This window comes from Plectropomus leopardus, chromosome 13, assembly GCF_026936395.1.
Source record: "Plectropomus leopardus strain MGB_pleo_1.0 chromosome 13, ASM2693639v1, whole genome shotgun sequence".
In the NCBI taxonomy this organism is placed as follows: domain Eukaryota; kingdom Metazoa; phylum Chordata; class Actinopteri; order Perciformes; family Serranidae; genus Plectropomus; species Plectropomus leopardus.
In genome coordinates this window covers 3173972-3199855 of record NC_142188.1, presented here as the reverse complement: position 1 = coordinate 3199855, position 25884 = coordinate 3173972, and the positions used below count along the sequence as shown (strand labels likewise).

Here is a 25884-nt window from a genome sequence, read left to right as displayed (position 1 = left end):
AGCTCACAGAGATTAGACAGAGTTCACAGAGGAGCTGCTGAAAAGTTCAGATACTCTAATAACATTTCTGGTGCATCTTTCAAACCTGATGCACATGCATGTATAATAGTTGTGTAAATCACTGGTCTCATCACAATACGGTATTATATTGTTACTTTAGACAATGATACGATATTTCCCGATATTACAAAGTCTACCGATTTCGATCCGATTCTGGGCCAATATTATCTGCTCATTTAACACAGTCGGTTACAGAAGAAACTGCCACCCCTTTCTTTGCTTTTGGACAGAAAAACAAAATAAAAACATTATTCTTTTTGAAAACACTTTCTGGAAAATATGTTTTCATTTTAATTCAAACCATGATCTTTATCCTTCAGGGCTATCTGACTTGACGAAAAACTTCTCCCAACATCCTCAAAACGTTGATTAACAACACATCTTTTCACTGCAGTATAAAACTCAATAGTAACTATCAAGGAGCAAAGACAAAACAACATGCTAATGTTATTAGCATAAGCCTATGGCATTTAACATTACACGAATTAGCTTAGCGGCTAGCGGACTTTTCCTCTGCTCATAACTTAACCAGTTTAATATTATTTATGCTTTCTCTTACTCACCGCTGGTTTACGTCCCCGCACCTCCCGACAGAACTGACGACTCTCAGTCTACATGCTCGTTTTTCAGTCAACATTGTTGAAACGGAGCAGCTAACGTAACGTTAGCAAGAATTCAGTGAAGAGGTCCGGCAGGTACTTCCTGTTTCCTCAGTACGGCTTTTGTTTACATATCACGCGCGCCGTCTGTTGACTCGCATTTCCACACCAATGATTTATTCCCAAGTAAATAATAGTAGTTTATCCTCCTCATGTGTCTCTGATGGATGTATTATAGTCATGGATGTATTATAGCGAAGTCGCTTTCTCGCGGCTGCTCGCCATGACGTCATCATCTGCCGGACACTGTGTGACGTTGACACAGCATTTCAAAATAAGGGCGCGCCTGAAAGAGGATGATATGGATCGATGTTTACACTTTGCATCGATGTTACGTGATTCTTGCTTATTTAATCGATACACTGATGCAGCTCGATGGCAGATTTATACTTCTTATTTGTACTTCTATTATTTATTTACATTGGATCCCCATTAGTAGTTACCGTAGCAACAACTATTCTTCCTGGGGTCCACACAAAAAAGACAAAACATACAAGATGAATCAAATATAAAATAGTAATAGAAACATAGATAAAAATATAATCACAGCAATCAAAAATATAATCACAACTTCTTAAATGAATCCTTGCCATACCAACAGCAAAGGTTCTACCAGGCCGTTCTCATTTCGAAGTTGTCAAGTTCACTATATACACATATGACAAAGAAAAAAAAATCTAAAATTTACTATAAAAATAAATAAATGTGCATAATAATTCAGGAGAATTCATAAATCATTCAGTTGACAAATCATGAGAAAAGTTCAAAATTCATTGATAAATAGAGATACAGGATAACTTAAGTTGGGAGAGTTGTATTAAAATATTCATATTTTAAGAAACTCAGACTGAGAATAATTGACACTGATTGATTGCCAATTACTCTGCTTTTGAATGTAACTGTTTTAATGGTCTTTGGCCTGTTGTTGTTCGTTCTCTCTGTGTGTTTTCTGTGTTCTCGACATCATTAAAAATGATTGAAAGAAAGAAATTAAACTAAGAAAAAAAGACGTTTTTTTATGTTATATATTTAATCAATTTCTCCCATATTTCTTTGAATATTTTCATGCTGGTGTTTGCTTCCCGTCTTGGTGGTTTAAATACTTGTGAATGCAGCAAAAAAAAGTGATGTTGATCCAGGTTTCAAAGGGTTAAAGAAAAAAACAACAATGAAATGTCTTTTCAGGCTTACACACGTGTGGAGTGTAAATGAGAGAGTGTAAAAACCAAATTTTGATTTTATCTGGATATCAAACACATTACCGATAAATTGTTATTGTGTTTTATTCATACAAAGGGTGGTCTCTTTTATGTCTGTTCTTTCAAATGCCAAAAAAAAAACCCCACATGTGAAAAAATCTGCCAAGCACAATAACAGCCTCAGGTGATTCTGAGCGCAGCTGTAACCAACATGCAGCTCTGACCACGCCACCTGGCACAAAGTGACAGGACATGACAAAATGACTGCGAGCCCTCAGGCACAGTGTGTGTGTGTTCGGCAGGTACATGCGTATCTGTTTACGGCTCTCTATTCTCCTTCTCTCACACACGCACACGCGCACACACACACACACACACACACACACACACACACTCTCCCTGCCTGAGCGAGTGGTCTGAACATCACATCAGACGTATAAAAAAAGAAAATCAAAGAGCACTGAGAGTTACATGAGAACATGGGCAAACAACCAGACATGAACACAAATAATCCAGGCCCTGCACTCGATGTAAACACACCCACCCACAATGTGCAGAAAAACACACAAAAAGACACAAACACACACATAAGAAGAAAAAAAAAAAACACCGAACACACATGGAAGCACAGCCAGCACATACTTTAGAGATGAAATCATTTGTGAGAAAACACAGTTTGGAAGCGAAAGGGGACTACGACTGTTTCTGGGTGGATTGCAGGAAGAGTGTGTGTGTGTGTGTGTGTGTGCATCTGCTGGGACAGACAGAGAGGCATGAAGTGCGTACAGATGAAGAGATGAAAAGAGGAAGAGTGAAAGAAACAGAGAGGAATCCAAAGAGACGCTCCCCCGCCAGGAAAATAACTCCAGCCTCAGCAGAGATCCAGAGGATCATCTACACACAGTCAGCAATCCAAAACCTGACCACACCCACACACACACACACACACACACACACACACACACACACACACACAAATACACACATCGACATCGAGACAAGCCTAATAAAGCTTGCACATTTGTTTTCTGTGGTTGCTGCTGAGAAAGTCTCACTCACTGTTTGGTTGAAGCTCACAGATGGACAGAAGCCTGCACACACACACACACACACAAAATGTTTCATGCAAATTCAATATTGTCTGTGTGTTTGCTCACCAAAATAAAACCCCTTTGGCAAAAAAAAAAACAAACAACGTTTGTATGGCTTTTGTTTTGAAACTCAAAGTCGTGTGTTATGGATTAATTAGAGGGTTTATACAGTGAATTTGCAGGTGAAAACTTGAATACAGGTGTGCAGCTATTTGTCAGTGCTCATTCTTGCAAGGTTTGAGTATTTGGCTTTTGTCTCGGCCAAAATGTTGCACTTGAACACACCATAAAGACTACATCCAGCAGCCAACTAGCAAATATGTTATGCACCCGTGTTAGAGGAAATAACGATCTGAACCAGCAGATGGTGACAGTCAGTATTCAAAGTTCAGAAGGGGAAACTGGAGGACTGACAGGAGAGACTCCAGATGCTGGTTTGCCAGTAGACTTTAGCTATTTGTTTACTTTCCTCACATTTGTTTCCTTTCTCCTTACTGAGCCAGTCTGTTCTCATTCTGAAGTTGTCAAATACTGCTGCTTTTGCTCGGCATAAGATCCTGATGCAGAAAGTCACCTTTCATGTCCACATGATACGCCGTTGGACTGCGTCAGGTTGAAACGCTGCTGGAAACAACATGATATGAGGAGCACCAAGGTCCCTATGGGGCAGGCAGGAGGGTCCAACAAATCCCAGACTTGATTTCATTCACAAACATGCTCGACTGTCTCTGACACGCACCAACAGACCGACACTGACTGATGGCCGACCATTCAAGCCCTGAATGACACCCAGAAATAATACAGTGCATGTTTTTATGCTTTGATAGCTGTGGGGTCAAAAATTGGAGTTTGAATGGGCCTCAATTAAGCATTTTTTGTATGCAACGCTCAAGTCCAAGTGAATTCAAGATTTACTGGCCTTAAAGTCCAAGTCCAATTGCAAGTCTCTTTTGATTTTGTCAAGTCAAGTCAAAAAACATCGAATTTGTGACTCAAGTCTGACTAATCGGCTATATTTTCAGCGTGCACCACAGTTATATCCAGTATATATTTCTTAATAAAAAGCCCTGTGGTCCCATCAAATAAAGAACATTTGAACACTTTATTCTCCAAGACACTCAGTCAATCAAAATTTGGGTTAGATTCTAATAATCAGGTCCATTTTGGATCCACTTCCTAATTGGTGAAACAGTATTAATGTAACAATTTAGTTTCCACAGTGTATTTTAGATTTATTGAAGGAGCTGAGCGTTATGCCAAATGCATGGACACAACCAAAATGATCAAAAAATAAAAAGTGTGTAAGATGCACCAAACAGTTCCTAAGGGTTAATGATAATTGGTCAATAATTGATAATGCCAATTAGTTTTCTGTTAATAGTACAACTCCTTCAGCACTACATAGTGACAAAAGTATTCTGGCCACGTTTCATAAGCTTTAAAAACGCTCAGTGGATAAGAATAAACACACAATTTTCCCTTGAAGACTTTTTTTAATGCAGTTACAGACAGAGTCAGCGGGGTTCGCCGTCCCATGATGATGATGTCATAAGAACAGACCTTCAGCATCGCTCTGAAGCCGCTGCGGCCTCGGGGCAGAAACACACACGGGGGGTTATGATTCATGTAATACACCCACCAATCCCAACTGTGAGTGTGTGTGCGCCGTGCCCTTGCTTTCGCTCTCATCATAGCAGGATTAACACACTGGACAGATGGCCGTCCGATGCTCCTCCCCTCCCAAACACTCACATGCTTTCTCTCTTTCTCTCTCTCTCACACACACACACACACACACACACACACACACACACACACATTACAACTCAGCAGTGCGGTGGCAACTTCAGTTCACGAGCTGTGTCATCATCACTGCACACTGCCTGAGGCTTAAACACATAATCACACACACACACACACACACACACACACACACACACACACACACACACACACACACACACACACACACACACACACACACGGCTGAAGCCTGCGTCCGCAGATGATGACTCTGATGTCAGAAAAGCACTCTGTTCTGTCTCCACTCGGCCTGTCTCTCACTATAACACTCATGTGGTTGCTTTGTCCTTGAACGGCTTCCCTCTCTCTCTTTCTCTACCTTCAGGCATCGCAGAGCCGGCGGGCCTCATATTCAGATCACCGAGCGTCTGTATCTCTGCATATCTGTCATTTACTGTAAATATAACGAGCGCGCTTTTCATGTTTTTAGGAGAATGTCCTGTTGGTGTCAGTGCCTGGATCTTCACCACAGGCTTTTTTTTCTTGTCATTATTTGTGTTTGTCAGAGACATTGGCCTCCTGCAGGTTTTATATATATATCCTTTATTTAACCAGGTAAAAGACTCATTGAGATTTAAAGTCTCTTTTCCAAGAGTGACCTGGCCAAAGGAGCAGCTTAAAACAAGGTTACAACAATAAATACAGACAGACAAATACAACTATCACGCAATACAGAGCGAGCACAATCTCCAGTTAAGATGTGAAAAGTGCAATCATCAAATTTCAGTTATAATTGGAGTAGCAGTCACATTGACCAATAGTGCTATTTTCTCAACCCTTTTAAAGTGACTTAAATTCCCTCATAGTGATCAGCTCAGAAAGTTTAAGTCCTTCTGTAAGTTATTCCAACCAGAGGGGGCGGCAAATTTAAAAGCTTTTCTGCAAAAGTTCTGTGCAAACTTGGGTTCAGTCTGTTCACAATATTGTGTCGTGCCATTCAGGAATAAACTGATTTATCCTGCATTCACATGTTTTTCTAGAAAATTAAATATAAAAAGAAATGATTCCCCAAAATAATGGCACAATGGTATGCTGTAAAAGATGCAGCTCAGTCACCTGAGAAAAATGTTTGAATTATATGTTTTCTGCAAACCCGGGAAACATTATATTTATAGATTTTATATGCCTCTTCCTACTGGGTTGTTGTACTATAACAATTAGAAAAATGCTAATTATAACCATCAAATCAAGGAAAATGGCAAAAATACAGTATTAAAGATTCAAAGGCGATTGAAAGTCAAGGGCATCCAGAATACACAATTGTCTTATTTCCGTCATTTTGAATTCAGTCCAATGTGATTATACCTGGGCGACAAAACGATAACCATTTCAATCGCAATATAACTTTTCCTCGACTGAAACAGCTATGAGATCTAGTTGATAGAATGTCCATGGAACACATCTCAGCAATTCTCCGCCGGTGTCTTTGCCGGCGTCTCTGCTGGTGTCTCCAAATGTCCGCTCTACTCTCATTGTCCGACATTGTCTCCACTAGCGTCAGCTCCGCTCTCATTGTCCTCCTGTGTCTCTGCCAGTGTCTCCGAATGTCCGCTCCAGTGTCTCCACCAGTATCTCTGAATGTCCGCTCCGCTCTTATTCTCCGCTGGTGTAAGCAGCCGCCGTCTCCCCCCTCCCTCCTTCTGCTCCGTGTGTGTGTGATGGGGACATGATGAGAGGACACGCTGGACGCGGTTTGAGTTTCCAGCTCGGTTATGCTGAAAGAATAAACTGATATCTGATGTTTGATTCCTTCCAACAACAAGCAGAACAACAAGTAAATCTGCAGAGATCACAACAAAGTCGTTACTTACTTATCGTGATATATATCGATATTGACTGATATGAAAAAAATTATCGCGATAAGACATTTTTCCATAATCACCCAGCCCTAATTATACCCACAAGAAAGTGCCAAGAGTTATGCCCTTTACAGTATGTATCAAGTTTTTTTTAATCAATAGGCTCAAGTCCAAGTGAATTCACAAGTCACTGGCCTTCAAGTCCAAGTCCGTTACAGGTCTGTTTTGATTTTGTCAAGTCAAGTCTAAATTCATCAAATTTGTGACTCAAGTCTGAAAAATTGTCTATATTGTCAGCATGCATCACAGGTATATCCAGTATATATTTCTTAATAAAAAGCCCTGTGGTGCCATCAAATAAAGAGCATTTGAAAAGTTTACTCTCCAAGACGCTCACTCAATCAAAATTTGGGTTCGATTCTCCACCACCTGATGAATTTAGCTAAATCACTATAATAAGCTTCTGTAAGGGAAAATAAGAGATTAATTTATTTGAAACTTTAAATTAAAGTTAATTTTGTTTTTTAAAACAGTTTGAAATTATTCCAGTTCCTGAACCAACAGGGACGATGGTTCACGACATTCGTACTGCTGCTGCATACAGACGATACAGAGAGCCGACGGGGGACCGTAATGGGCTCCAACGTCACGTAATAGGATTTTGGTGGCACCATAACATCTAAACTGCACTGACTGTATTAGTAGACAGATTAAATCAGACATGTAGTGGAGGGGCTTAATCCAAAACTGTAATCCCATTTTGGAAATAAAAATAGTGTTTTTTTTGTTTTTCTTCTAAAGAGTGAACAGGTGGAGTCTTAGTTTCATGCCAGTGACTCCTCTGACTGACTTGAAGAGGTGGCACGTTTCTAAATCCCCTCGTTGTCTGAACTCGGAGTCGCCTCAGCCCATTTATCAGGCTCCAGTGTGATAAATACAGCTTACTCGGCTCCAGCTGTCTGAGAGGCAGAAACCTCCGCTGCGGCTTCTGCACACTGAGCGATGGATTTACAAAAGCGAGTCAGCAACCAAAGAGACCAGATTTTTAGTTTTTTTATTTATTTGTTTCTTTCTTCTATCAATTAGCGCCATCAACATGCTTTTTCCAGAACCTCCTGCTGCATCTCTGTTGGGAGATAATGACTCCGAATGTTTGATCAGTTCGTTTCGCCGTGGCCTCCGGTGTTTCTGGCTGCCTGCACTTAGCATGCAGGAGACAAAGTGAGATTAATGCAGTGCTTCATGCTAGGAAACCTTAGGCAAATAGATTCACTTTGATGTGCCGCATTAGACAGTTTGATGCTGAAAGTGCCAGGCGCACGGTCACATCGGTCCACGGCTGTTTCGCTGCCTCCTCATCGCCCCGAGGTTAATCGAGGACAAACAGGTAACGGGTTTGTTCAGGTGAAAAGCTTCTACCTGTCAGTGTCTGTCTGCAGTCGACAGCGAGCTTCTGACTCAAAGAGACTCACGAATGTGTGTGAAGCCAAAAATGTTCTTATAGTGGAATTCCTGCCTTAACCCTTCACGGCCTGCTTTAATTTTACACACTCGTATCATTTTATGCACAAAAAGTGCTTTTCAAAATCAAGCTTTAAAAAATATAAACATTAATATCATTTTATACTTCCATTGAGTTAGTTTTTTTAACCAACATCAATCAATAAATGCCAGGTTTTTGTCATGACGCCGCAACAAACAAAAAACTCTGACCACGTCTGAGCGCCTGGTGCAGTGAAAGTGAGATTTAACTGTTAAAAGTGCACATTCACTCACTCTGCGCTCTTTCACCCATCAATCTGATCAGCTCAAACTGCTGCTGAAACCCGAAAAAACGTCTGAATTTGAGAAGTGGCACAGAATGACTGAAAAAGTAAAAAATTGCTGAATACTCAGGGAAATGGGTTTATTGTGTCTTATTGGCTTTCCTCCGCCTCCCAGTGGCCATAAAATGAGCATTATAGTATTTTAACAGGTGAGTTATATGAACTAGACTGTAGAGACAGCAGATAAGAAAACATCCAAACTTGTTGGACTTGACCAACAACTTTCAAACAAACATCATCATAAACAGCCAAAGACTCAAAGTCCATCCACCCATGCTGTGCAACCAGCAGGCTGAGCGAGGTACTCCAGATGTCCTTCTCCCCAGTAACACTTTCCAGACCCTCCTGGGGACCCCTGAGGAGTTTGGGTTCCTGCCTGAACCACCTCAACTGGCCCTTTTCGAAACAGAGGAGCAGCAGCTCTACTCTGAGCTCCTCAATATATCTGCCATCCTTTGGAGGAAACTCTCTGCCGGTTGTATTCTTTAAGTCACTATCTAAAGCTGCTGAGTATTTTTAAACTTACTCCAATGTTAACCGAGCCATAGCAATACCCAACACTGAGAGCTACTGATGTGGTAAAAAATGGGAGAAAGTACGAGAAAAGCTGGAGGTACAAGAGGTGCATGGGTCAAGCAAAATAAGACTTTCACTCAGGAGACCGCAGTTTATGTCACGCGTCACAACAAAAATCAGTAATGTTTTACTGTAACATTACATCACTCAAATGGCATATTTACGTCATGTCACAAAACAAACTTTTTCAACCCAGAACATGATCTTTTTTCTAAACCATTCCCAAGTAGTTTTGTCGCATAAACCGCTACTGTGAAAGTCTTTCAAATGCCCCAGAAATACAAAGACAGGAGTGGTAATAGAGAAGGGAAATAAGGAAAGAAAAGGAGTGTGCAAGAATATATGAATTTACAAAATAAGTACATGTTATAGTCCAGAGTGTTTGGGACGCTGACCACTCATTATCTTAACACCTAATTCTTCATATCTGGAGAGTTGAGACTGATCTCTTGGTGTGTTTTTCTGCGCCAGTGTGACTTGTGTGCCTTTATATGTGGGAACAAGCAAGACGTTGTCTGGTGTGGACAAAGAAAGCAAGAGCAGCAGAGAATAAACAAAGAGAAAGAAGACAACGCCATCGGAAAACAAAAGGGTGAGACTGCGGACCAATAAAACCACAGCGAGCACCAATTCCTCAAAATCAATAGACAAACAGAATCTACTCCCTATTTCTCCTTTATTGGATCTGTCTGTGTGGATATGACACACAGCAGTGTGTGTGTGTGTGTGTGTGTGTGTGTGTGTGTGTGTGTGTGTGTGTGTGTGTGTGTGTGTGTGTGTGTGTTCAGCCCATTCAGACTGCAATCCAGTGACCACTGAGCCTCCAGTATTGAGTGTTTTCAGGGCCCAGCAGTGATATTGAAGCGCAGGTCCTTCTCTCTGCTCCACTGCTCTCCAGTCTCTCTCCTCACTACAGATACAGCTGATGTAGCCACAAGGACCGTGAAGCCTTTCGATAACACAAGTATATTTGGACAGCGGTGTTTCTACAATATTGGTTGCTGACAAGCAGATTCATCTGGTTCACAATCCCGAAAACAACCTCCAATAGATGTTTTTCTGTTGGATTACAGGACGATAAAGCGAGCTTCATACAAAGGCATGGTTTCGTGAAATGAATAGAAACGACAGAACACACACACACACACACACACACACACACACACACACACACACACACACACACACACACACAGAGCTTTCATTGGATACATGTCGTACCACTAATGTTTAGCACTCCATCCGTACCCAAATTATGGAGCATAAACTGAGTTAGATTTAAAAAAACTGCCCCCCAGGCCACAATCATTACAAAAACTAGTGTGTAAAACTGCAGACAGGACACCTTGAACTGCACAGAAGGTCAATTGCTATTCCAGAGCCTTTATAAGCTATTTTCACATGCATGATGCTATCTTAATGGAAATTCTGTTGGAAAAAGACATGTTCATTCAGTATGGATGAGAAACGTATGATTCCATGTTTAAAACTGGGGTCTTACCCCCGAGTGAAGATGGACATCCGGACTGCATCAGTGTTTTTCCATCTCTCTGACACTTTCTGTGTTTATTGTGTATTTAACTTATTGAAAACAATAAAACCTACATTTAAAAAAAAAAAAAAATGTTCTTGACACCAAGTCAGGATGGTCATATAATTGCAATGGTGGTCATGTAAGGGTTAAAGAGGCCTGTTTTCATTCTCAACCCAAAAAAGGCACCTTTTTGTATGATACGCTGCCGGGCGACACCTTATGCAAACACATTCTTATCCCAAGCGCTTCACCTGCTTGAATGATAGTCTAAAAAATGTATCGTGGCTCTTTTATACTTTCTGAATGTTAACGAACCGGACGACTTAAATCTAGCTGGTCAGATGAGTCATTTCACAGGGTTTTAGCGCTAACAAAAAATTATCCATTGATTTACAGATGTCTCTTTCCTGATGTAAGTCAATGGGGAAAAGTCTTTCTGGGCATCACGTGACCGACCCAGACGGTCTAATTCCACTTTTGGCGACAATGTAAGATTTGCATCAGAGCCTGGCACACGTCCCGGGGGCTTGCCCTCCTTCCTGTCCGCCCTTACCGGCAGCGTTTCAACCTGACGCAGTCCAGCAGTGTATCATAACGAAGGCGAGAGGTTCTGTCCGGCTGTGTTCTCGTCTGAAGCCGCCTGTCCGGGTATCGTGCTGCTGTGGCTGGTGCCATCCAGCTATCTAGCGGCGTATAATAAGACAACGACCAGTTCTGTCTCGACATTTTCTCTGCTGATGCCATCCAGCAGCGTATCATGCAGACACTAAAGGTGACTTTGGCATCGGGATCTTACGCCAAACGCACTGTAAAGTGGCGAAGTTAGATGAGCTCTGAATGGGAACGTGCTGAACCACACCGAGCTCTCCATCAGATTTCATGTTAACTTGATAAAGTGAATGAAAAAAGAATCTACCTGTTGGATAAACACAGTAAAATTAAAGAAATATTTTCTCTGTATGCAATATTTTAGAGGTTTTCCCTTTTTCCACAGTTTTGTCTTAATGTCTTTGTCATGCACAGTCAACAGTATTCTGTATAACAGAAATGACCTGATGAAGCTCAAGACAGTTTTCTGCAAAAAATAAAATTTACAGCGTCCAATGAGTTTGGTGAAACTGTTAAACAGCTTTTCAACCTTTTGTCAAAGAACTGTGCAGAATTTCAGTCTCACACTCAGTAGTAACAGACAATAACTCGCCACAAGAAGAAAAGCTCGTCCCTGTTGTGTTGTTTTTCTGTTGTCCAGCCTTCAGCCCGCTCTGCTCACCTGCTCTCACAACAGTCACATTGACTGAGAAATCGATGCGATTCTCAAGAGAGAAAGCACCAGACTGAAGTCCTGCCATCTTTCTGTCCTTACTTGTGCAGATAAGGCTGCAGGTGATTGTGAAAAAGGTAATGTCATCCTATCTGGGGGTATGAGGGGCGATTCATGCCACAGAGAAAGAAGGGAGGGGGAGCTGATCATTTGAGCTGCTCTAAGGATGAAAAAGGGGGAGGTTCTACATGCAGTATATTTCATATAAATATCTTCAGTAACTTACAACCATTTCTTTTGTAAAATGTTTTTAGTCAAATACACACCCTTCTTGTGTGTGCTTTGTAAAGCTGTTTGTGTTTTTGTTTTAATACCTTCATGGCAGCAAAATCATACGATATGATGTGAAAAGATAAGATGCGATGCGATAGCATACGATACAATACAATACGATACGATACGATACGATACGATACGATGCAATACGATACGATGCAACACCACACGATATAACTTAACTGTCAGTGTACACTGAATGTCATTTTGAATCCTCAGACAGCTCTACTCAAGAAGTTCACACAAATTAGACATACAATTACACAAACAGCTCATACCCATAAAAACACCTCGAACAGTCATGACCATGGAAAACATCATATAATCTGACGTCTGACCATTTTCCGGAAAAAACATGCTACATTAGCCTGCATATATCTACAGGCCTCGACTACCCGCTGTTATTTTGACATGGATAACGAATTACAGGCATTGCTGACCTTGTTTTTGTGCTAGCAGCTGTTTTAAGGTGCAATTCTCCATTTTTTTATGCAAGTGAAGTCAAGTCAGTTTTATTTATAAAGCCCATTATCACAGTTTGCTTTACAGCTTGACAGCGTACAACATCCCTCTGTTCTTAAACCCTCACATCAACTAAGGAAAAACTCCCCAAAACAGCCTCTGAGGATGGATCCCTCCTTCAGGATGGACAGACGTGCAACAGATGTCGTAAATAACAGTTAAGTTACAGTAATGACATTAACGAAATAGAGACAGAGAGAGAAAGAGAGAGACTGCCACCACTGCTTACATGCACAACAGGCAAACTATTATTGCAGCGATCTGCAACAGTTCTCGCGTTCAGTCCACTCGAGCAATGCTTCCTGTTTACATCGCGTCATACATGCATAGTGTATCTGAATGGTCATATAATGTTCGTTTTAAGGTGAATGGTGCTAAAATGCTCATATGGACGGGGATCGTCTTTGTCTTAAGATCTTAAATTTAAAACAGAGAAATGTGGATGTAGTCTTAATTTTCATGGCGAATTTCAGCCTCATAGAAAGAAAGTCGAAGTTCCTTTAGGGTGAGCACAGTTTTTTGAACCAATGTAGTGATGGATTCACAGAGCGAGATACACAGCTGCTGTTCGCACACTCCTCGAAAGGCATCACGTAAACGTCTACCTGGGTGTTCATGTCTTTTTACAATATTTGGTCATGTTATGAGAGTCTGTTTCGAAGTTATGCACCTTTTTGTTATAAGCTGCTTCCACTTCCACACCCTCTTTTTGCCAATTAACTGTTAACAGTTAATCAGCCATCCTTTGGCTCAGGAACAATCTTTCCACATAGTTTTGAACAACTCTGTGAATAAAGTTCTTGGTGTTTTTGTGACAGATTTCTTCCATTACCTCGCCAACTTTTAGCCAATTCGTATGAACACAAACACATACTTGACCTTCTTGCCAAATTTCAGCTCCACAGGTCGAAACCTGTAAGCGAAAGCCAAAAGTTTGGGAAATTTTTGTAGACAGACCAACGAACAGAGCTGCAGAGCTGCTGGTCGAAGCTCAAAAACTACCATCTCATCTTCAGGCCAACATGATACCACAGAGAGATTATTCTGAGTGTCTGAATACTGTCTCTAACTGGGATTAAATAAAAAGGACAAATGCTTCCATCTTTGTCATAACAACAAATAAACACAGCATCAAAATTAACCCTAAAGGCGCCTTTTAACATTACACACACTCAAAATATGTTTTTCAAAATCAAGCTTTGAAAAATATTATACGTTAATATTATTTTCTACTTTCATTGAGTCATCAGTCCTTACCACAAATATCAAATATTGATGAATTTTAAGCATGTATCCCTTTAAATGCTAGATTTTTGTCATGATGCCACTATGTTTTTAGATTGGAAAAAAAACATGCACAAAAAAAGAATTATTGTCATTATTTTACATGTTAAGTAGATTTATTTTATTATCACAGCCTAGGATATATCAATGATAAGGAGCAACACTGATTTTAATATGTTATTGTAATATTCACACTCTGCACACAAAATGCACATTTCAAAATCAAGCTACCAAAAAATATTATATATTAATAAGATTTTTTTTTACTTTCACTGAGTTTTTTTAATCCAACATCAGTCCTAATCATAAATATTAAATGTTCATTCATTTTCTAAACTTTAACCCTTTAAATGCCAGATTTTTTTTTACTACATACAAAATGATGAATTTAATTTTTTTTTTTTCACAGTGTATTTTAGATTTTTTGTAGGGGCTGAGCTCGAAATTCCAAGATTAAAAAAATACTTCTTGCCAAAATGTATGCCATATGCATGAACGCAGCCAAAATCATCAAAACACTGAAGAATGAAAAGCACAAAAAATGCACCAAACAGTCTCTAAGGGTTAAATAGGACAAACTGTCTGCAGTCACTCATCACTGCCGTGTGCAGTTATGAATCCCTGAAACCGCACCTGCATCATGGACTTTGATCAAAAACTTTCTCGTATCTCAGCCTAAAACAGCTCAGGAAATTTCAGAGGGGAGATATCTGTCATGCCATTTCTGAATGCTGATTTATTTTTAAAGAGAAGCTGCTCGACAGCAGCGGCAGCAGCAGGCTTTTTAAGCGCGTGTGTAGTCCCCTAAAGTGGCAGTGAGAGTGGCAGTCACTCTGAGCAGCAGACAGCAGTGACCAATCTGCTGTCTGAGCATTAAAATTACATGTTGTCATATTTAGAAAAGCGTTTTGCGCTCACTGAGTTGAACCAGCTGAACCTGCACTCTCCTGCATGTATTTACAGTGTGTCAGTGCAGAAGCATGACCTACGCATGTGTGCAAAAAAAGTCCGCTTGAGTAATTCAGCGTTCATGCACATTTTTAACAGTGCATTTCCATGACTCTGAGGCAAATTTTAAAAACCATACGTTCTCTAAAACAGCCATCAAAGCTCTAAATTAGTTTCTTCTTCATTACTATAAAGTATCTTTTAAATATATATATATTATTTTAGGAAAAAATGAATTCAGAACAGGATTACAACTGACATTTAAATACAATTTAGGGACTGTTCAATATCTATTAGATGGGAGGAGGAGTTGCAAAAAGGGGGGAGCCATGTCAAATATTTTTTAAGCAATGGGGAGGGACTTGTTTTTTTATTTTGGCTTTAGAGAAGGTGTGTATAACTTTAAATAACAGTTTTGGTTGGAAGCCATGTTTTGTTTTTTGTTTTTAAAGCCTTTTTTCTTGAAAAAATTTTTGTGATTTTTTTTCTTCATTTAAAAATGTTTGGTGATTTTTACAGAAAACATGCCCTTCATACCTGGGGCCTGTTTGTAAATCATATTTTCTTTTTTCTTTTTTTATGTTTTTTTTTTTTTGTTTAAATATTTTTGGGCAATTTCGAATAAACAATTTTGAGCATATTTAATTTTTTGGGCAATTTTTAAAAATAAAATTTAATTCTTTTTCTTCTTTAACTATTTGGGGCAATTTTTAATAAACCATTTTAGCATTTTTTTTTTTTTGGAACGACTTTTAAGTATATTTTGTCCACTTTTTTAATTAAAGCACGTTGCTCGGTATGATTTAATTTCACATGTTCGATTAAATTCTCATTTGATTGTCAACAAGGGAATTTCAAGTAGAAAAAGTGACTGCAGAGCATCAAGATGCATGATCTTTGTTTTTGTAGTGGCATTAATTACCCCTCATACCCGGTAGTGACAGAGCCAGGTAGCATCCAAAGCAGCTAATCATTCACACTGAGTCCAGTCAAACAGGTTGTTTGCCTCGAATAAAAGCACTCAGGCGCCAAAAGTAGCGATACGAGAACTCATACAAAGCCAAAATTGATAAAAATGTATCCTGATGTTCACACAGTTTAGAGGCAGCACGTGTTTTAAACACCTTTTGCCAGTTTGCGAGTTCGCTCAACGCAACAGTGACACAAATAACAGCCGAACAGGTAAGATTAGACTCATACAGGCACGTGGCACTCACCTGAACCTGCCCTGGCAGTGCTGGCACTGATCTCCGACCCAGCCGTGGTCACACACGCAGCTCCCGTTGATGCACTTCCCCGAAAAACAGCTTTTATCGCAGGACTTGGACGCAGACGAAGCCTCCGTGTGAATCACCAGATGAAGCACCATAAATACTCCCAGATATGTTTTCAACACGCTCCTTTTGGACGACTTTAATTGTATTCCTCCAATATCATCCATGATGGACGCGGGGTGTGTGTGTATGTGTGTGTGTTTGAGAGGCTGCAGCCCCGGATTTAAAAAACGATCTGTCACCTTTACGCGGTGAGGTGATCTGTTGGCATCAAGTGTCGATCCAGGTTTAAGTACCTGTGACGCCAACGGGGGAAAAGAGCTCCGGAAAACAGTAATTACGCACTATGAGGACATGCCGAGAGGTGTTTGGGAGAGCTGTGGGACGGGACAAAGAGATGAAACTTTGATGGAAACAGTTTCGAGCCAAAAAACGCTGTAAATTCCAATCGGAGCCATCCGAGCGACGCAAACCCAAAATCCGCTGTTTTGCAGCGCGTCAACACAAGTCCTCCAGATAACTTCCACTGTGGTCAAGGCTCCGATGTAAACACGGTGACCGGATGATGCTGCCTCAACGTCAAAGACCGAAATCTCCGAGCTGGAATAAACCCACGGAGCTCCGGGGCTCGCCGCGCGCTGCTTTGCTGCCCGGTTGTTTTTTTGGATGAGCTCCCAGACAAAAGACGTGTCCTCTGGATGCGACAGCCGCAGCTCTCCCGGAGCGCCGCTTCTCTCTCCTGCTCCGTCTGCTGTCGCTCTCCGGTCCACAGCTGGTTTGTCACGGGGAAACTCCTGCACAAAGAGCCGAGCATGAGCAGTACGGACCCGCGGTTAAAGGGACAGTTCCGTTTAAACGGTGAAGGCATGCAGCAGCAGCAGCAGCAGGCACCGAGCAGAGACAAAGACAGGGACACTCATCTGCAGCAGAGTCACTACGTTTTCCTATTGGCGGTTTGCATTTAAAGCATTTAGCAAGACTCAAGATTCAAGACTCAAAATAGATTAACCCTTATGGCCCAATATCATACACACTATCGCTCTGCGCACAAAATGCACTTTCAAAATCAAGCTTTAAAAAATATTATACATTAATATTATTTTCTGCTTTCATTGAGTTCATTATTTAACCAATATCTATCCTAATCACAAATATCAAATATTCAAAATTTTTCTGAATTCAACACTTTAATACCAGCTTTAAATAAAGAAAAAACAGAAAAATGAATTATTTTCAATATACTACATGCTAAACACATTGTTATTTTTGGGTGATCGCACATCAGGATGTGTCAGTAATTAGCAGCAACACTGTTTTCTATACAATTTAATTTTTGTGCAGTGTCAAATGCTCATATCTACACACAAAATTCAGTTTTCAAAATCTGGCTATGAAACATATTATACATTAATATTATTTTCAACTTTCATTGAGGTTTGTTTTTTAACCAATATCAGTCCTAATCATAAATATCAAATATTCATTAATTTTAAGAATTTAAGCTCTTTAAATTCCAGGTTTTTGTCACGATGCCACTATGTTTTAGTTGGGAAAAAAAACCAATAATAATTATTTTCAGTATACTACATATATAAGTAGTTTTTTTTTTATAATCATATGTCAATGATTTGCCCCGGCAAAGATTGTGAACCTATAGCATGCATTATCTCCATATGCCAGATATAGTTAAAAAAAAAAATAAAGTCACACTAGGTGGAAAATAGGAGCCTAAAAATGACAAATTCTAAGGAAAAAGTAAAGAATGACACCCAGAAATAATACAGTGCACATTTTTATGCTTTGATGGCTGTGTAATCAAAAATTGCTGTTGAAACATGTTTCAATGGCACATTTTTGCACTCTTTTTGGGGTAGTTTTGTGTCTAAAAGAAATTAAATAAAATCCTCAAGACATCGTATATTTAGTTCTTCAAAGCTGGGTCAGATTTTTTACCCATTTCAACAGAAATATGTTGCACATTAAAACAAAGTCCCTCTCATGCACACACCCTTACAGAGTTATGAGAATGGGTAACCACAGGGAACAATAAAACTGCTGCAAAATGTAAATCTCTGCTGGATAAACTGCTCTGAGACAATTTGCAGACAGCATCGCTAAATCCATTAGAGCGAGGTCTGGTACTGTAAGTTGGTCAAATTTTATTTATCCGTTCATCACCAGCCAGAAATAGAAAATATGTGAGGTTTGGGGTCCAGTCTGATTGATTTATTGCGGTGATCAATCAGTGAACATGGACAATAATCACTTAATGTCGGAGAGAAAACAGAAATATCTTTTATTTCTGAAGTTCCTGATTGCCTGGATGCGTTTGAGCTGATTCAGAGACAGATATGACAAGAACATTAAAACCAGACTGACACAGCAGAGGCCTAATTCCCCAAACTGTCTTCCTGATTTATAACTTTATCTCACTTCGAAGCTTTAAAGACACAAAGATATTCTTCAGAGCCAAGAGGGGCTTTTTGAAAAACAAAGCCAAGATTTGCATCTGTGCTCCCTGAGGGCTCGCAAAAACATCCAGCGAGCCAGAAGACGATAATCCGCAAACCAAAAGATAGACTCGTCTCAGGCATGATGTTACTCTGCTGCAGCGATGAGGAGAATCTCAAGGTCTGAAACTGAGATATTGACTGCAACAGTCACATCGGGGCAGAGACCTGCTGTATCACAAGGTGAGTGTGAAATATTCATCATTGAGCTCATTGAATCCAGTCGCTTAAGGACACAGTTTTCTGATTTTGTTACATTTCTCAGCAGCACTCTGAATCCCCAAATTTCCTGCCACATCACTTTTGATGTTTTTAACTCAACACAGCTGTGTTTAAAGTTCATAGTTTGGTTTAGGAAACATCAAAAGTGAGCTGGGTAGAGGAAATTAGGGGATTTTGCTAATGGACTGTGCTAATGCTGTTGAGCACAACAACAAAATCAAAGTGCATTTATCAAGTGATTTGTTTTGGTTAGATGGTTTTGGTTTCATTCGCATAATGTTCTATTTATCAATATTTTCTATTTTAATAATGAATCAGAAGGCTATGTGGTGCAAACATACACTCTGATGAGCCCACCTGCACTGCCTGAGAGCTCCAGAGCTGACAGAAAAAGTGGATATTTTTCTGCATATTTGGAGGAAACCAAATCAGAGCTAAAAGGAGAGTGAATATTTGATCTACATTCATCAGATGGACACAAACAGGACTCATATGGAAATGTTACTTCATCTCTTACGGTAACCTAATCAAATGTTGGCACTGTATGTTCTGCAAGCTCTGTTACATTTTTACCTTTTATGTAGGAGATGAGGTGAAACTTCACATTTTAACAATGTTGTTGAAACACGTTTGGTGCCTAAAACTTTGTTGGAAAATCAGTGACACGTTGCTACAAAACACCCACATTTCGTGCCTAAAGAGCCGCTGGAAACATGGTGTTGGTCACTAAAAAACACCCAAGTTTGGTGCAAAAATCCACTGGAAAAAACAGCAACAAATCACTACAAAACACCCACGTTTGGTGCCTAAAACTGTTTCGGAAAAGCAGCAGTTGGCTGCTACGAAACACCTACATTTCATGCCTGAAACTTTGTTGGAAAAGCAGCAACTGGTCACTACATAACACCAACATTTGTTGCAACTTGTTGCTGCTTTTCCAAGGAAGTTTTAGACACAAAACCTTTGATGATTAAAAGCCACTGGAAACCCAAAACACCCTTATTTGGTACAATAAGCCACTGGAGAAACAGCAGTTGGTCACTACAAAACAACCACATTTGGTACCTAAAACTTCTTTAGAAAAGCAGCAACGGGTTGCTACAAAACACCCACATTTGTAGCAACATGCCTGCTTTTCCAAAGAAGTTTTAGACATGAAAACATCCACATTTGATTATCAAAAGCCGCTGGAAAAACAGCAATTGGTCACTACAAAATAACCATGTTTGGTGCTTAAAACATAGTTGGAAGTTTGCTACAAAACACCCATATTTGGAGCTTTAAAATCCGCTGAAAACACAATGACTCGCTCAACCACCATCAGTTTGGTTGTTCTCAAACACTAGTCTGCAGCTTTGGCCAAACAAAATATGTTGTTTGACATTGCCCTCTAGAATGACCGATAACCAGTCCTTAACCGGAGGGTTTGTGTTCTGGTTATCTAAAGTCAACTGAAACTCCTCAGTTAAGGTTTGAAAAAACATTTTGGTCGTTGTTAAAAGAAACCAGCACAGATCTGTTGTTACAGTCAGAGACAATATATGCAAGCTGCAGTGTGTGGTCCAATATTAAAGCCACTTTCTTTGAAATAAACTCCCTGATTCAGAGGAGAAAAAAATGCTTTTGGGGGAAAAAGATAAATGAATGTATCAGGAGTGGCCGCAGTGACTGCTGGTGTTCAGTCTGTTCAGCAAATCAGGGAGTGAGTCTCACAGCAAGACAGATCCATCTTCATCAGCTGAATATGATTAAGACAGATTTTATTTTCATGGGTTTGTTCCTCTATACAAGCCACATTAATCTACTATATTTAAATATTTTATATCCACTTTTATACAACGAGCCGCGCAAATTCATTTCAGTCACTTTGTCATTTTACTGCCTCCCCCCAGAGTTCGGATTCACATTGAGCTCATCAAATCACTCCGGCTGATTCTTATTTAGATTCTATTATTATCGGACTACAGCAGGTACTCTGGCAGCCGGCCACTTCTTGAGGAAACAGCTGGTTTATTGCAGGCTGGCTTTTCCTTTCCACACCCCTCCTGGGACACACAGCACTACACCTTGCTGCTGCTGACATACACTTCTTTCTTTGCCCTAATTTCTCGGCTCTTTTGCCAGCAACAAGACCATCTGCCTTGCCTCTAAATTAGGGAGAGTATTTATCAAATGTCATGAGACGGGAATACTGATCTGGGTTCTGCTTTGCCTTGCAAGTCAAGATAAATGACAAGGTCAAGGACAGGGAGATGTGCACGTTTCCCACATCAATATTCATTAACTTACTGGTGGGTTATGAAGTAGAAAATGAATTGTTTGGAAGAGTTTGGTGTCACAAGTGTCAGTATAATGAGAAATTGGAGGTGAGAAATGTATTTTCTGTCATTTTTAACAAGATATATTCATATTTATGGGTGTGTCTGACTAAAAATGTGAAAATAAAAGTCCTCACACTCCTCTCTACTTGTTTTTTAGGGCTTGCAGGCATTATGCTTTTGAATTGTCTGCCCCTCCGATCCATTCTTGTGAATATCTCAAGAACACCTTTAAGGAATTTCTTCAAAATCAGCACAAACTTCACCTGTTTCATTCCTGTGAACTCAATATCTCGAGAACACCACAAGCATTTTTTTTTAAATTTGGCACAAACGTTCACTTGGACTCAAAGATAAAATGATTAGATCTTGGATGGTCATAGGTCAAAGGTCAAGTCACTGTGACCATAAATGTGTCTCATTCTTGTAAACCCGATATCTCAGCAACTTGAGGGAACTTCTTCAAATTTCGCACACACATTTGGGGAGGCTCAAGGCTGAACTGATTTAAATTTTGGTGTTCAAAGGTCAAGGTTACTTTGACCTTGCATCTGTCTCACTTCAACATCTAAAGAAGACCTTGAGGGAATTTCATCAAATTTGACACAAACATCCATTTGGACTTAATGATGAACTGATTAGATTTTTATGGTCATAGGTCAAAGGTCAGGGTCACTGTTACTGTACATCCGTCTCAGTCTTGTGAATGCAATATCTCAAGAAGGCCTTAAGGGAGTTTTCTCAAATAGTGTCACAAGCTTCCACTAGGACTTAATAATACACGGATTAGATTTTGGTGGACATAGATCAAAGGTCAAGGTCACACTGACCTTGCATTCATCTTATTCTTATGAAAGCGATATCTCATGGACACCTCGAGGGAATTTCTTCAAATTTGGCATAAACATTTGAATGGACTTTGGGATGAATTGATCGGATTTTGGTAGTCAAAGGTGAAGGTCAGCTCTTATAAACATGTTTTTCAAACAAATATCTCATATGATATAATGATGAAGTTCTGTAATTTTATATCCAAGAGGCCAAAAGTCAACTGTGACATAATAATGTTCTGCAAAAACACTTTTTAAGTGTTAACATCGTAACTCAGGAGCAGCAGGGGAAGGGGCACATATTTCCCAGTTTAAAGCTCCGGAAGGACAACAGACTGGTTAAAAACCTCACTGGTAGCCTGCGGGAAATTGGTTTGGCTTGTTGTTATTCCTGCTGCTTGAGTTGAATTTTGTTATAGATCGCTTTTAACCTCCCCCCAAGGGCCAAAGAAGAGATATTGATTGGCTTACACAAAGAACCCACTGTGAGGAAAATGAAAAAAGAAAAAAAAAAAAAACTAATATTGATTTTTGACAGCTTGTTTATAATTAAATAGTAGAATAACTAACTGCACCGGAGGGACGTGGATGAGCGAGGATTACGAGGATCCGCAGGATACAGAGCAGGTACATGTAATGTCATCGGTTTGCTGCTCATCATTTTTCTATCCGTGCTCGTATTAATATCTTCCACCGGCTTCTGTGTGGTGTTTAACAGAGCAGATGTGCTGTAAAACATGCGTGTGGAGACTGCATATCGTATGAGATCACGACCGTTTTACTGAGACATGTGGAAAGAACACACACACACACACACACACACACACACACACACACACACACACACACACACACACACACACACACACACACACAGAGTGAGTGCACAGAGAGAATTAAACGAGCCTTGGGGGAAGATTAGAAAAAGATTATCATTTTTGAATGATTTTTGGCGGCTCCTGCTGTTTGAAAACTGTTAATGCAGCCGATTAAAAAAAGACATACATCTATGTAAAGATTTAAACACAGATGGAGCAAAATATGCTGTTTTATTATTATTATTATTATTATCATTATTATTGATTTGCTTACTAGCACTACGTCTGCAGGCCCTCGATTTTGGTGGACGGGGGAGGGCAGGATGTATACGTATTATATTCCATTTCTGCCAATATATCCCTGTAAATCCTACATACTGGACCTTTAAGCTCTTAAATTCACAACTATATGAGCAAGATGGATTTATATGGTATATATATATATATATATATGAATGGATGGATAGATAGTACATATTTATTTGAATATATTGCCTTTTTTTCTTTTTTTAAATCATTTTTATCGCCATCTTACTTTATATATATATCTATATATATAAAAGTGATAAAACTAATGAAAAAAAACAATAAATTCAAATAAATAACAAACAAGGATATCCCAAGTCGTGATACATAAATGATGATATATATAATAACATATTTATCAGGGCTCAGTATTTTTTTCCCTTGTCTTTATTTTGCTTTCCCTCTTCCTCGTGTGTGTGTGTGTGTGTGTGTGTGTGTGTGTGTGTGTGTGCACTGATGATCCACACACACTTGCAGTTCATCACTCACCTGTTGCTGTAATCAAGCCTCCTCCTCTGCTGCAGCGGTAAATATTCGGATCATTCCTCTGCTCTCCTCCAAATAATCCGTTACCCATCAGTGATTATAATGCAAGTTTGAGATGATGATTATAAAGTGGAGGAAGATCGATTAATCTGAAAATAAATGAAATGGTGTCCTAAAATGTTCCTCTCTGGACTGAATCCTGTATATTAAAGTTCATATTTGGAAAACATCATCAAGCTTACATCACGTAAAACTATCAATCATCATCAAAAACTGTATTTTCTCACGAAAAGGAGCATTAAAAAGGCCACTTGTTTATAAGTGTTACTATTTAGGAAAAATTAATCATCTCTGCTTTTGTTTTTTTCTCTCCTGTTGGAAATTTCCTCTTTGATTCACAAGAATTTTCCTTTCATTCCTGCAGCCACACAAAGCGGAAAAATGTTCCTTTCAAACTTCAGACGGTTATTTTCCTTCAGCCGCAGGGATGTTACCGTCCTGGTGTGACCATGGTTACATTTGTGATGACAACTACAGTTTGACCCCGTCTGCTGAGGCCAAGTCATGTTAGTTTGATTTAACCCGAGCTGAGGCAGAGAACAGGACGTGGCAGAGGTCCCGGGGATTTTCCTCCAACTGTGACTGATTCCTCTCTGCAGACTCAGCGGCTGATGAGTCTAATGAGAAACCAAAGTGCAAAAATGAGTGACAGAAGGTAATTATTGCTTTTAAATAATGAGGAAACACACAGAGAGAATATCACTAACTGTTACTGTAGCCTGTGCACATTTATAAGAATATTGCCTCTGCAGATGAAGAAAATATTGCACAAAAATGAAGCAGCAGCTTTTTTCATTTTTTTTAGAGGGTCCACATTCAGAAACATAACCAAGACACTGGGGGAAAATAGAAAAGGGAAAAGGATTTTTTAAAAAAATCTAAAGATTGAGAATTTTTAATGTAATTAAGATGTTTTTTTTTAACTTGATCACTTATATCCATACATGTTTTATTTATTTGATTTTTTTTTATTTTTGTTGTTCCATTTCTTCATTTTTTATTTTACTTATTTATTTATTTTATTATTTATTTATTTATCTATTTATTTTTCCTCTTCAGCACTTGTGAACACGAAAAACCCGAAAGACGATCTGATGGAGAGGAATCTGCAACCCATCAGTTAGAGAGAAAAAAAAACCTGACATATATTTAATGTTTTGATTCTGCAACATGACAAAGTGGGAAAAAAATATCACTAAAGTGGATTAAATGAAACAGATGATGTAGAGTCGGACTTTGTTATCACAGTTGATGTTTTCTAACTCTCTTTATTATCATATAAGAGTTTATGGGTTTAAATTTGTCTTCTGTCCCTTTTGTCATGAGACACTGAAATCTGAAACTGCCTTTTTTCACCAAAGTTGTCAATTTTGCAGCTGCTGCAGTTTTTTTAAAGCTTGAAATTGCAAATTTTTACCAGGAGGGGTCAGCAGTGTTCAATGTGTAAATGTACTGAGCAGTCCAGAAACCGCTGACTGTGGCATCACATCAGACCTGGCAGCTTTGTGACATAATGTTCAATGTTTCTCAACATTTCCCTCACACAGGTGTTACAGCTGCGTCCACAGGTATCAGCACTCTCTTCACTTTCATTTTTAACCCTTAGGCCCTGTTTAGTGCATTTTATGCGCTTTTCATTCTTCATTTTCTGATAATTTTGGCTGTGTTCATGCAGATCGGATATATTTTGGTAAGATTGTGTATTTTTGTTTAATCTTTAAATTTCCAGCTAAGCGCCTACAAGTCTAAAGTCTAAAGTCTAGAATACACTGCAGAAAATAAATAGTTACATTCAGACTGTTCAGGTCAAAAAATGTTCCATTGACACCCATTCAAACTGACATTTTTGATCCCACAGCCATCAGAGCAGAAAAACATGACTTGTGTTATTTCTGGGTGTCATTCTGGGCTTTTGCCTGTTTGTCAGTTTTACTATTTTCCACCTAAAGACGTCTTTTATTAATCATATTTGGCACATGGAGAAAATACATAAATAATGTAAATAATGCTATTTACACTAGGTGCACTGTCGAAATCAGTGTTCCTGCTAATCATTGACATATCCCAGGCTGTGATCATCAAAATAATCTACTTATCAGGTTGTATACAGTAAATAATTCTTTTTTTGTGTGTTTTTTTCCCCATCTAAAAACATAGTGGCA

At 39.3% G+C, this 25884-nt stretch overlaps 1 protein-coding gene across 4 annotated transcripts in view; it reads right to left on the bottom strand.

The window, feature by feature from the left end:
* Nucleotides 1-17076, bottom strand: part of atrnl1a (attractin like 1a) — a 293068-nt gene extending 275992 nt beyond the window's left edge. For 3 of the 4 annotated variants that reach the window (XM_088086416.1, XM_088086417.1, XM_088086420.1), the window contains exon 1: nt 16116-17076. In XM_088086416.1, the coding sequence (XP_087942542.1) occupies nt 16116-16339 (224 nt within the window). In that variant the 5' untranslated portion in view covers nt 16340-17076. Of the gene's footprint in view, nt 1-623; nt 927-16115 lie in introns of those variants that run through there. The other variant, XM_088086419.1, reaches the window with a different exon arrangement.
* Nucleotides 17077-25884: the final 8808 nt, after the last annotated feature.